The sequence below is a fragment of the Nerophis ophidion genome, linkage group LG02 (genome assembly GCF_033978795.1).
Source record: "Nerophis ophidion isolate RoL-2023_Sa linkage group LG02, RoL_Noph_v1.0, whole genome shotgun sequence".
Taxonomy (NCBI): domain Eukaryota; kingdom Metazoa; phylum Chordata; class Actinopteri; order Syngnathiformes; family Syngnathidae; genus Nerophis; species Nerophis ophidion.
The window spans coordinates 21,752,610-21,765,643 of NC_084612.1; the positions used below are offsets into that span (position 1 = coordinate 21,752,610).

Here is a 13,034-nt window from a genome sequence, read left to right on the forward strand (position 1 = left end):
TTAATGGGACAAATAAAAAGCCTACATACTGGGAAACAAAATCTGACATTTGACATTACACAGAGTTCCTCGATTTCCGCAAGGCATCAACGATTGACGACTCTTCCCTCAGTGATCAATTGACTCTCGAGGGGGCATTACACTGTATTACATTCATAATCCAATTTGGCTTTGATTTGTTCGCTGTTCCGTGCGCTTCGATGGGAATAATTGTCTGTAGACGATGCTATTAGTATTGATGGTTGTAAGAGGGTGATGGTTTGAGGACTGCTGACACATTGATGGTCCACAATAGATCCGGTCTGCACGTGACTGGCTGATCTGTTACTTTTTATGAAGGAGAGTGAAGCATATCAAAAGAGGCTTGGTTAAAAAAAAATTATCATGTTTTCTTTGTGATCAAACAACATATGTTGATCTGCGACAAGTCTTTATGTAGTGGTCGGCAGAAATAGATAAGCAAACGACAAGCCAGCTACTGTAACATATCTGGAGCGAGATTGATTGTTCACAAATGAACAATATAATTAGGCTTGGAACAAAGCAACACACTTTTTTTTTAATTTGCTGATTTCAAAGTAAAAAGAGGTGAAAGCTATCAAAATACCTGACGTACTATTCAGGTTTCCTGCACAGTTCCATCAGGCACCAGCCATAGCAAGGTATAGCTAAACAAAATGTAGTCTGTTAAAAACATGCATGTTAGGTAATTAGTTATTCAACTCTATATTGTCCCTAGATGTGATTGGTTTGTCTATTCCAGGGGCGCTCACACTTTTTCTGCAGGTGAGCTACTTTTCAATTGACCAAGTCGAGGAGATCTACCTCATTCCTATTTATAATTTATATTTATTTATTTATGAAAAAGACATTTTTGTTAACAAGTTAATGGTGTTTAATGATAATACAAGCACGTTTAACACACATAGATTCCTTTCTTTCATGAAGACAAGAATATAAGTTGGTGTATTTGATTCTGATGACTTGCATTGATTGGAATTAGACAGTGGTGCTGATAACGTCCGCATTTTCAAATGGAGGGAAAAAAAAGTCCTCCTTTCTGTCCAATACCACATGAAAGTGGTTGGATTTGGCATCTCATTTGTCCAACTTGCATACTCGTTTTCAAACACTTTGTTATGAGAGTAGCATATGTGTGTGGCCCTTTAATGTCTGGCAGCAGGTGAGTGACGTCAGTGAGTGTGTGGGTGGGCAATCAAGTGAGAAAGCGGTCGCTGAGGGCGGGGGAGAAATACATAGGCATCAAACTCCGTAGCTTGCTAGCTTGTGCACGCTAGCTTTCTGAGACTCTTATTTTGTTAGCACAGGCAGGATGAAACAGGTCTTTTATGGTGAAGACAGGAACTGTGCAGTCGGTCTTTAGAGTTTTGACAGTAGGTACAGAGTCTCTAGAAATAAAATGTGTTTCTCTGCGTCCGCCCTGTTAGTGATTTTTTTCTTAAATATGAGCTCGCAGCAGCCAGCGTCATCTCACAAGATCCTCGGGTGCCGAGAATGTCAAACAACTGAAGAAAGTGAAGTCTTGGTATGATTGATGATTGCTCATTTTTATGTATATTTTTTAATGCCTGGCTTGAGATCGACTGACACACCCTCCCAGATCGACCAGTCGATCGCGATCGACGTAATGCCCACCCCTGGTCTACTCTATATGTGACCATTCCAGGGTGCGCCCTGACTCTCACCTAAAAGTCAGCTGGGATTGGCTGCAACTAACCTAAAACCCTAATGAGAACAAGCAATAGAGAAATTTAATGAATGTGTTTCCTGTACATACATAACAAAGAGCAAACTTCTGATGCGCTTATGAGGACAGTGAACGAGTTTCAAGTGGCGCAGCAGAAGAGCTTTTGCCGCGCAAATCCGGCTGATGAGTATCAGCAGTCATTAATTATGAGCGTCAGACTGGCTGATGTTCTCAGATGAAGCAGAACATGTTTGGCTGAGCAGCTCAACCCCCTAATGATGCTGGTAAACAGAAACATAATTGTCCTTTAAGTTGACTGCAGAAGTCATTCCAACAGGATTGTTACGAGAAGACTGAGATAATGTAGAGTGATTAGAGAGAAACAAAATAACAACACTAAATCCAACATGTGATGGCATGCGGAACATGAATATCCTTTCTTACCAGTGAAGTCAGTGTTAACAGGCAGGGTGTCATTTGGAAACTGGTAATGGCTATTCCCAGTGAACCTTATCCCCCTGACGAAAGGACTTTTGGGGTCAGAAAGAGAGATGTCTGTCCTCTCCAACTGGGAAAAAAACAAGAATGACTACAACTACACTAAAATGTCAACTACAGGTACAGAATAAAACTTTTTTCTAACAGACATTATCTTAAAAACTTGTCATAATAAGTTCATTAATCATTGCGGTATGAACGAGAGAAGGTTTTAAGAGGGCCCTGTGACCTTAACCGTTGATGACCATTCGAAACATTACATGCTTGACTTTAAGTGGATGTTTGTGCTTGATGGATTGAAATTACTTCAAGCCTTTCCTTGGATGTTAATACAGGAGATGAAAAACTAATATTTTGACCTTCTGGCCATGCACAATATCAACAAAAATGCAACCTTATTTTGACACTTGCAAAAACAGACATTTCTAAATCTTTGACATACCTGGTACAGAGGGTGTGGTCCATTTAGTTGAGCTGGGACATCCCAGTCTATCTGAATTGTTGTGTCATTGACTGGGTAGAGTCGAGGTAGCGACAGTCCTGTTGGAGCTGATGAGAGGAAACATAAGAAAATAAAAACAGAGAAATTTGAAAAATACATCAAATTGATATATACAGGAACCTAACTTACATCAGTAGACCACCTTCACATTTGGCAGATATATTTAATGAAAACCTGGGCCGATATTGGATAAGTCAATTAATAGAACAATAAATGGAAGTAAACTTCATAACTCTGCCAGCCTTGATAAATTGTACGCGTGTGTGTTTATGCGTTCATGCGCGTATTGACAACATAGTGAGGTACAAAAAGTGTGCGGGTGACAGCTAGATCTTCTCCTCAGTAAACAAATGCAGCACACCCCACAGCCGAGCCTTAGGCTAATAGGAGTCATGGCTAAAGGTATGATAGAAGGTGGACACTCTCTTCCGTTGTTAAGTCTTCTGTTTGGGATCACGTCACGTTCCAAGGAAATACGTAAGACAAAAAAGTGGAAGACGAAAGCTGTGTGCTCGGCCATTGTTCAGTAGAGATGGGGAACTAAAAAGAAACGCGTATACCAGGGTTGTTCAAAGTGGTTGCAGCTTTTATTTTTATTGGCCCTCAACAAAATCTAAAATATACTAATTATTTATGGGCAATATTATCATATTGTACAGTAATTTGCCGTGTAATCAATAAAGCAAAGCTTATATTGACCTCTCTTTTTCCATCTTTACTGCACAAAATGAATTAATGTGGCCAGTGAACCTGTCAATTGTTCTGTATGCAACAGCTCTTGTATATTCTTAAACCCTATTGTTGTTTTTTTCTTTTCTCTTTAATATACTACTTCTGGCACAGAGGTGGGACCAGATTAGCTCTGCTTCCTACTCTTTTTGGACATTTCAGAAAGATGTGTGCTTGTGAAATTTAACATGTTCCAAATAAATATAAATTGACTGATTGGTAAATATTTTTCTTTTGAGAAATGCATTTTTTGGGAAAAGAGCTGCCAGTAGTTTGTAGTTATTATATTATATAACTTTAAGCAGTTTTATGTCTTGGCATTTTATTCCTTTAATGTGCCAAAGTCCGTACCAAAGTATGACCTTAGTACCAAGATACATACCAAACCTTGGGGATGTCGTAACCCTGCACCTCTAGGGTGTATTCACTTATAAGGCCAGCGGCATTTACATTATAGTTGGTGTGTTGAATTGTTTCAAAGGGGAACTGCACTTTTTTATTTTTTTGCCTATTGTTCTCAATCATTGTGAGCGACAAGAACACTTGTCTTTTTTTAATTAGGATTGTAAAGATGATAAAAAATACTCGGAAAATGCGATTAATGGAAGTCACTGTTGTAACCTTCAAAACCCTCCTATGTTTTGTGCAGGGTTGCAAAGAGGTGGAAAGTTTTCGGTAAATTTCTGGAAAAATAACACGGGAAGTTAAGCTCAGGAAGTTTGGAAATATTGACCATTTTTTTATTATTCAAAGTTGGACACCGTCCATGGGAATTAATGGGGAATTACAATAATTATATATTATTGGGTTTATGTGCTGCTGCATCTTTGTGGCATTTTTGACATAGCTCTTTGCACAGTATTTGCAAATGTACACAGCCTTTCCGCCTACATTGGTTGGGGTGAAATGTCTCCACACATCAGATGGTGTACTTGGTATTATTATTTTTGTATTTATTTATTCTTGTAAAACACAAATGCAATGCCACACAAATTTAAATAGTCAGATAAACAATTGAAGTAGTCTTTAAAAGTATTTTACTGATGGACAAATTAATAAAAATAGGCTAGATGAATAAATGAACACTCAATCAGCATGCTAAATCAAACTATAACCTACATTCTTGTATGACAAGAGAATGGCTAGTAGAACAGAAGGTAGAGGAAACTACACATTTTGATTCAGTATTTGCTAGTTGAACTTTACAGATCACAAAAAAGGTACATTCGGATTGCTAACGTTGTTAGCATTAATGAATTGGATTTATAAAATATAATAGAATAGAAAGTACTTTATTGATCCCTGGGGGAAATTCAGCAAAATAGACATCAAGTTAGACAAAATTAGGCTAACGGAAAAATATTTTCGGTTCATTATGAGACTGTGGAGTTACAAACCCCGTTTCCATATGAGTTGGGAAATTGTGTTAGACGTAAATATAAACGGAATACAATGATTTGAAAATCTTTTTTAACCCATAATCAATTGAATGCAATACAAAGACAACATATTTGATGATCAAACTCATAAACTTTTTTTTTTTTGCAAATAATTAACTTAGAATTTCATGGCTGCAACACGTGCCAAAGTAGTTGGGAAAGGGCATGTTCACCACTGTGTTACATCACATATTCTTTTAACAACACTCAATAAACGTTTGGGAACTGAGGAAACTAATTGTTGAAGCTTTGAAAGTGGAATTCTTTACCATTCTTGCTTGCTGTACTGTACATCTTAAGTTGTTCAACAATCCGGGGTCTTGTTGTCATATTTCACGCTTCATAATGCGCCACACATTTTCGATGGGAGACATGTCTGGACTGCAGGCAGGCCAGGAAAGTACCTGCATTCTTTTACTACGAAACCATGCTGTTGTAACACGTGGCTTGGCATTGTTTTGCTGAAATAAGCAGCGGCATTCATGATAACGTTGCTTGGATGACAACATATGTTGCTCCAAAACCTGTATGGACCATTCAGCAATAATGGTGCCTTCACAGATGTGTAAGTTACCCATGCCTTGGGCACTAATACACCCCCATACCATCACAGATGCTGGATTTTGAACTTTGCGCCTATAACATTCCGGATGGTTAGTTTCTTCTTTGTTCCGGAGGACACCACGTCCACAGTTTCCAAATATAATTTGAAATGTGGACTCGTCAGCCCACAGAACACTTTTCCACTTTGCATAAGTACATCTCAGATGAGATCGGGCCCAGCGAAGCCAGCGGCGTTCATTGGTGTTGTTAATAAATAGATTTCGCTTTGCATAGTAGAGTTTTAACTTGCACTTACAGATGTAGCGACCAACTGTAGTTACTGACAGTGGTTTTATGAAGTGTTCATGAGCCCATGTGGTGATATCCTTTAGCTAGCTATGTTTATGTACAAACCACGTTTCCATAGGAGTTGAGAAATTGTGTTGGATGTAAATATAAACGGAATACAATGACTTGCAAACCATTTTCAACCCATATTCAGTTGACTATGCTACAAAGGCAACATATTTGATGTTAAAACTGATAAACTTTTTTTTTTTTTTTTTTTTGCAAATAATCATTAACTTTAGAATTTGATGCCAGCAACACGTGACAAAGAAGTTGGGAAAGGTGGCAATCATCTGCAAACTTGATGATACTGGTATTGTTTTGGGAGGTCACACAGTCGTGTGTGAAGAAGGTGTACAGTAGGGGGCTCAGCATGCAGCCTTGGGGGGTCCCTATGCTTAGAACCTTTGTGCCTGATGTCTGGTTGCCGATTCTGACTGACTGGGGCCGGTTTGTGAGAAAGTTCAGGACCCAGTCAAAGAGTTGGTGTCAGACCAAGAGTGAGGAGTTTAGCAGTGAGTTTTGAGATGTGTACTCTTGTAAGGGACTGTGTAATGAAATACAGAGATACATTTATGTATTGATACATCATCATTATAAGTGCAATTGTTCTGTGTATAAATAGTGTACATGTTTAATTATGTATTAAGGTAGGTATTGAAGTTATATTGAAGGACTTGTATTGCAGTTTAAGGTGTCATTAATATGTTGTCTTTTTTTCCCCCCTACAACGGAGTATTTTCTGACATTGAACTTTGGCTAATACCACTTTTTTTTAAATTGAATGTCAGTTTAATTAATTTCCCTCACTTTTGACGGTAAATAAAATATGCCTTTGAAAAACATTGGTTGCTACTGCTACCATAGCTTCAATACAGTATTTATTGTAAATATATTAAACCAAGACTGGTTAATGATGATACATATAAAAATAGAGGGGAGAACATACATAATATAGTGACGGAATAGTGTACTGATGTGTGTGCAATACTGTAAGTGTCGTTATTGTGTTTCTTTGTGTGTGTTTGTGTGCGTGTGTGTGTGTGTGCGTGCGCGCGCACGCGTGCCTGCGTCTCACTCTAATGGTCCAAATGGTTTTCGGTGGAAGTAAATTAGCTGTCAATGACACATGCAACTATCATCAGTGTGACTTCTAATAGAGCTCTTAAAAGGGGAGTGGACGACGTCTCATCTTGGCACATCAAACCATAAATTACTGCCAATCAATAGCTTATTAGTCTATTGAAATTGAGCTATGGTGACATTAAGAACATTGTCTACAGCATGTTCGAACTCCACAGCATATACACATTTCATGTTTTGGATTTAATAAAATATAATAAGCTGTATGTGTCAATGAAACAAACTATTACGTACCCAAAATGTTTAACAAATTTGAATATTGTGATTTTTCAATCTGAAATTATGTTTTCCTGAGCAGCTACGTGTCAGGTGTAGTGACTGTTAATTCACTCAAGTGTGTTTCATACAATGGCAAGTCCAGTCACCAGTTATTGGTGTGTGCTTAAACACACATCCATACACTCAAAAGGTTAACAGTGCAGCAGAAAGGTTAATTTTACCTGCCGAGATTGTAATGAAGCAAGTAAATCACGCAGCGGTTCCTGCGAGCCAAAGAGCACATTGGAGTTTTCTGTTTTTGCAGAACCTGACATGTCCTAACAGGCTCTTAAGTGTACAGTTACACCACGCACACAAGCGCAGAACTTATTGACATGGCCATTTCTTTCCATGCATATTTCTCCCCTCAAGAAGGGTCTTAGGCCAATTATGCGTAAATCAATAATGTCCCTGTTCTGTTGAGTGGCCCGACTCGCCGAGTGTGAGTGTGTACACGTGCAAGTCCCTGTGTGTGTGTGTATGTAAGTCTTGTAGAACAAGCCTTTATGGATGTAAAATACATAAAACATCACCATCAGCCCCTGATTAGCCACTCACTTTATGTCGTGATCGATAACTTTCCGGAGAGACGCGCACATGGAAACAATTGCCAATGCTTCAACACATATGGACAGTTTGCATCTGTTCTCGGCGTGCACACTAATGTTTGGTCATGTGCTTCTGTGTAGCTCCGCTGCTTTTGCAGATGCTGCCTGCTCACTTACAACAGATGGTAGCAGTGCTCTAATGGCCCACTCGTATGTATGCTAGATTTATTAGCGCATCAGTAACACACTCAAGTGCACCTTACTGGGCCTACCACTTAATGTACCACTTAATGTGGTTTGTGCTAGTTCTACATACACTTTTATCATGTTACAAAGTATTACTTGAACCCAGTTCAGAGGAATTTTGGACAAATGATCTAGGTTTCGAAGTGAACTAAGTAAGTATTTGACGCCGTGCTATGACTATATGAGCAGTCCGGGAATTTTTATGTAAGGTAGGAACAAAAAAGATCCTGAAAAAAAAAATTAAATATTGTATAGGTTAAAGGCCTAATGAAATTAGATTTTCTTATTTAAACGGGGATAACAGGTCCAATCTATGTGTCATACCTGATCATTTCGCGATATTGCCATATTTTTGCTGAAAGGATTTAGTAGAGAACATCGACGATAAATTCGCAACTTTTAGTCGCTAAAGGAAAGCCCTGCCTTTACCGGAAGTCGCAGACGATGACGTCACCCGTTGAGGGCTCCTCACATTGTTAATGGGAGCCTCCAACAAAAAGAGCTATTCGGACCCAGAAAACAACAATTTCCCTATTAGTTTGAGCGAGGATGAAAGATTTGTGTTTGAGGATATTGATAGCGATGGACTAGAAAAAAAAAATAAAGTAAAAAAAAAAGCGATTGCATTGAGATGGCGACTTGTCCAGGGTGTACCCTGCCTTCCGCCCGATTGTAGCTGAGATAGGCGCCAGCGCCCCCCGCGACCCCAAAAGGGAATAAGCGGTAGAAAATGGATGGATGGATGGATGCATTGGGATGGCTTCAGATGTTTTTAGACACATTTACTAGGATAATTCTGGGAAATCCCTTATCTTTCTATTGTGTTGCTAGTGTTTTAGTGAGTTAAATAGTACCTGATAGTTGGAAGTGTGTGTCCACGGGTGTCTTGAGGCCAGTGTCTGATGGAAGTCGACGGCAGCTGTATGGACGGCACAAGCTCAGCTGATCTCCGGTAAGTGGCGACTTTTTACCACAATTTTCACACCGAAAACTGCTGGTTGACATTTGGTCGGGATCCATGTTCGCTTGACCGCTCTGATCCATAGGAAAGCTTCATCCCCGGGAATTTTAAAAAAGGAATCCCCATGTGTTTGTGTGGCTAAAGGCTTCCTAACTCCATCTTTCTACATTGACTTCTCCATTATTAATTGAACAAATTGCAAAAGATTCAGCAACACAGATGTCCAAAATACTGTGTAATTTTGCGGTTAAAGCAGACAACTTTCAGCTGTGTGTGTGCGCAGCGCTAATATTTCCTAACAGTCCGTGACGTCACGCAAACGCGTCATCATTCCGCGACGTTTTCAACAAGAAACTCCCGGGAAATTTAAAATTGCAATTCAGTAAACTAAAAAGGCTGTATTGGCATGTGTTGCGATGTTAATATTTCATCATTGATATATAAACTATCAGACTGCGTGGTCGGTAGTAGTGGGTTTCACTAGGCCTTTAATTTATGTTCGATTGAGGGGAAAAAGTATTTGATTGAAACATAGCTTAGTAAAAACTCTTGATGGCAGGCACGGGGGTCAGACGGTTCCAGTAGTTTGTTGGTTAACAGGCTTGAAAACATTTCATGAGGCATTTTGGTCTTAAAAGAATACCCGTGTTTTATCTTATATACCGAACTTCTTACATAAATGGTTTGTGGGGAAAATAATTATAGCTGTGTGGTAGGCTAACAAATACTTAGTTTAACAAACTAATACATATTTTATAACTGTTAATATGAACCTTTTATAAAAATTGTGAGTGTGAATATTTTTGTAAGGAGTTTAACTGGGTAGTAGGAAAGAGTAGGAAACCTGTGGCTCTTTTTATGACTGCATCTGGCTTGCAGATCAATCTTAGTGTTTTGAAACATTCTCATGCATTTTAATTCATCCATCCATTTTCTACCACTTGAGTTCAGGCCAGGGTTGGGCTCCAGCTACGTGTAAGGCATGAGCCAGTCACAGCTACTCATGTTGTGAGGTCAAAAAGTAAAAGCACTGCATTTTAATCAAATATTCAGCTTGATAGGTTATGGGGATAAAACCATTTTGAAAAAAGATGGCAAAAAGAAAAAAAGGTGACGAATATTGTACATTTAAGGACAAATGGACAGGGGAATTTTCCTTCGTGGAGAGAGCAGATTCTGTGGTGTGTCTAATATGCAATTATTAACATTTCCTAAATTAAAGACTCAAATGTAAAGCTGCACTTTGACACACGTTGCATTAAAAGTAACAAGTATTTGATTAATTATTGGTTGGTTTCAGTATAATGTTATTATAGAAATACATTTTTACTTATTAAACTCTGAACTTGTTTGTCTTAAAAATGCACACGTCTAGTAGTATTCTGTGTTAAACAATATCATATGGCTCTCAAGGAAATATATTTTAAAATATTTGAGTTCATGGCTCTCTTAGCCAAAAAGGTTCCAGAATCTTGCTTTAAGAAATTATTGTATGGAGGTTAATTTGTGCTTGTATTTCCAAAGCTATTTGTTTTACACTGAACTTCTGTAACTGAATTTTTTTTTGCGTTTGAATTTTGTGAAATAAAGTTTTTACATCAAATCATGCTAATTTAAATAAATAAAATGTTTGAAAAAAAAAAAAACATTTTTAAAAATGTAATTTGTGAAAATACAGTTTTCTAAAATTCAGTTTATAAAAATTCACTGTTTGAAAATTCAAAACTCAAGACACACTTTCGGAAAATTAAGACTGAAACAATCATTTTTGTCTCGTCAAGTTTGCAGTCACGTAGTGTGGGTCTTGCAAAGGAGACAAAGAGGCATATTAAATTTCAGCAGTGAATTATTATAAACTCAACTTAAAAACACTATTTTAACACAATGCATTTTTAAACACACAGTTCGCTCACAAATGTGTATTCAATGAAATTGTCAGCATAATTTGATGTAAAAAAAAATTCAGTTCACAAAATTAAAATGCCGAAGGGTCAGTGTTAAATAAAAGCTTTGGTAATATAGACACAAATGAACCTCCATATTTAGGTATAACATTTTGATTTTGTTTCATATTGAATACTAAAAAATAGCCTACTCTGTCACACCTGAAATTTCTGGTGATTATTGGTGTTTTAAACTACCTAGACAAAAGTAAAACAACAGTCAAAACAAACGATATGCAAATTGTTTTGAGATTAAAATAAAAATCCTGCCAAACACATATGTCGCTATCATTTCTTAGAGTTGAAACAAGGGACATCTTTGGCGTTGGAAAAAAACAACGGTGGCAACAGATGTGGCTGTTAAAAATACATTCAAAAAGTCAACTGGGTACAATAAGCCATATTGTATTGTACTGTATTACAGTCAAGAGAAGTCTTTGGAATCACTTAAAACAAACATTGTGGCTTTGTCAACAGATGTAGCCATTAAAAATACATTTAAAAAGTCTACCAATTACAATATAGGGGATCATTCATCACCGTAAAAACGGGAAGGACTTTTTGAGAATTGAACGCAATGAAAACAGTTGCTATGTCGACAGATGTAGCTGTTAAAGACTATGTTCAAAAGATGAAAACCCTGAGCAAGTATTTATAGATGAAAAGCTGTTTTTTCTCTATCGACCATCCATTGTCTGTGCACCTAAAACCATAAACAAAACAAAAAAAAAAGTAAAATGAGCAGTGAGAATAGCATTCATAAGATGAACAGATGGAAAAGTATGCGGAAGGATCAGGCGTGGATAATGATTCATGTTTTTTTGCTGTCATGTTCTATTTTTCCAAGAATCAACTGACAGGTGGATGGATTTCAGGAAAAGGCAAAATACACAAACAACATAATGGCAATTAAAACAAATACTATACATGTACAGTACTATGTAAAAGCATAGGTACTGTATGTGTCATATTGCTGTTTATCACAAAGAAAGCCTGTGTGTCCTCAGCTTGCGTTAGACAAACATTAGTTTTAGGTAATATTAGGGCTGTCAAGTGATTATTTTTAATCAAATTAATCCCACTCTTGAACTGTGATTAATCATAATTAATGACAGGTTGTTATATGGTTGCATATATAAAACATTTTGAGGAAAATACCCTAATATTTGGATACAAATGTAATTTGGTAGTCAGAATGTCATACAGGAATGTTGTTTTCTAATGTTTTAAACTTGGTGACAATAAGTATAGTAAGAACTCAGTGCACATTTTGAAAGTCTCTGCAATATACAATTAGGTAGAGATGTACAGTCTATTAATAGGTAGTGTAATAAAGACATTCATAAACAGTTACATAGTGCACTATTTACATCTGCATTTATTCTTCCTTAGTTTAATCAGTTGTTTAAACAAATGTAAGCCATTTTTAATTTTGTTGACGATTTTGGGCGGGATGTGATGTGTTACGCTATTACTGCGAAGCCAAAAATGTGTGTGTAAAAAAAGTGTCTTGACTAGAAGCCAATGTGTTGACGAGACATAACAGTTGTCAATAAAGAACGTGCCTGAATTCCCTTGTTATGGTCTGTCTTTTCTGCTGGGCTGCCTATTTACAAACCCTTGGTTTCTCAAACAGGCTTGCTTACTTTTTCAGATGACAGCGGCGATCTCTTTTCTGTACAAACTTCATCTAGTTCGTACGACGTTAGTTGCCGACATTAATAACATCTTGGAACACTTGGTCATCACGGATGTTAATGTCCTATGTGTGGTGGCTGTCCATTTAGAAAATGAATTGTTTACTTTATCCTGTCGAAAATGCTAATAAACTCAGCCAGCATAGTTTGTTGTCCTCTGTTTCCTGTCCGTGTAGCATTCATGCGAGCAATGTCATCCTCACATTTGCTTTAAGATGCTATTTTAAACTTGATGTGCACCAATTATAAGGTTTGTCGATGCAATACTAAATACTAATTCCGTCAGTTTCATCTAAAGTTACGTCTGAGTTTGTTATGAAGGGCGCAGAGCACATCGCTCTGACTACCATCCCACTGGTGTGCGACGTGGTCACAGCCCGTGCAATGCGCGCTGCCTTCCACCGGTCCAAACAAACACTTTGATCATCATTCCTTTATGTCAATTAGATATTATTATTTTTTTATTGTATC

At 37.6% G+C, this 13,034-nt stretch overlaps 1 protein-coding gene across 5 annotated transcripts in view; it reads right to left on the minus strand.

Annotated features, from left to right (window-relative positions):
• The window catches only part of ush2a (Usher syndrome 2A (autosomal recessive, mild)), a 400,820-nt gene that overhangs the window by 230,582 nt on the left and 157,204 nt on the right, over positions 1-13,034 (minus strand). For all 5 annotated transcript variants that reach the window (XM_061879051.1, XM_061879076.1, XM_061879060.1 and 2 more), the window contains exons 28-29: positions 2,649-2,755; positions 2,153-2,276 (exon numbers count right to left, since the gene is read on the minus strand). In XM_061879051.1, coding sequence (XP_061735035.1) covers positions 2,153-2,276; positions 2,649-2,755 — 231 coding nt within the window. The remainder of the gene's footprint in view (positions 1-2,152; positions 2,277-2,648; positions 2,756-13,034) is intronic.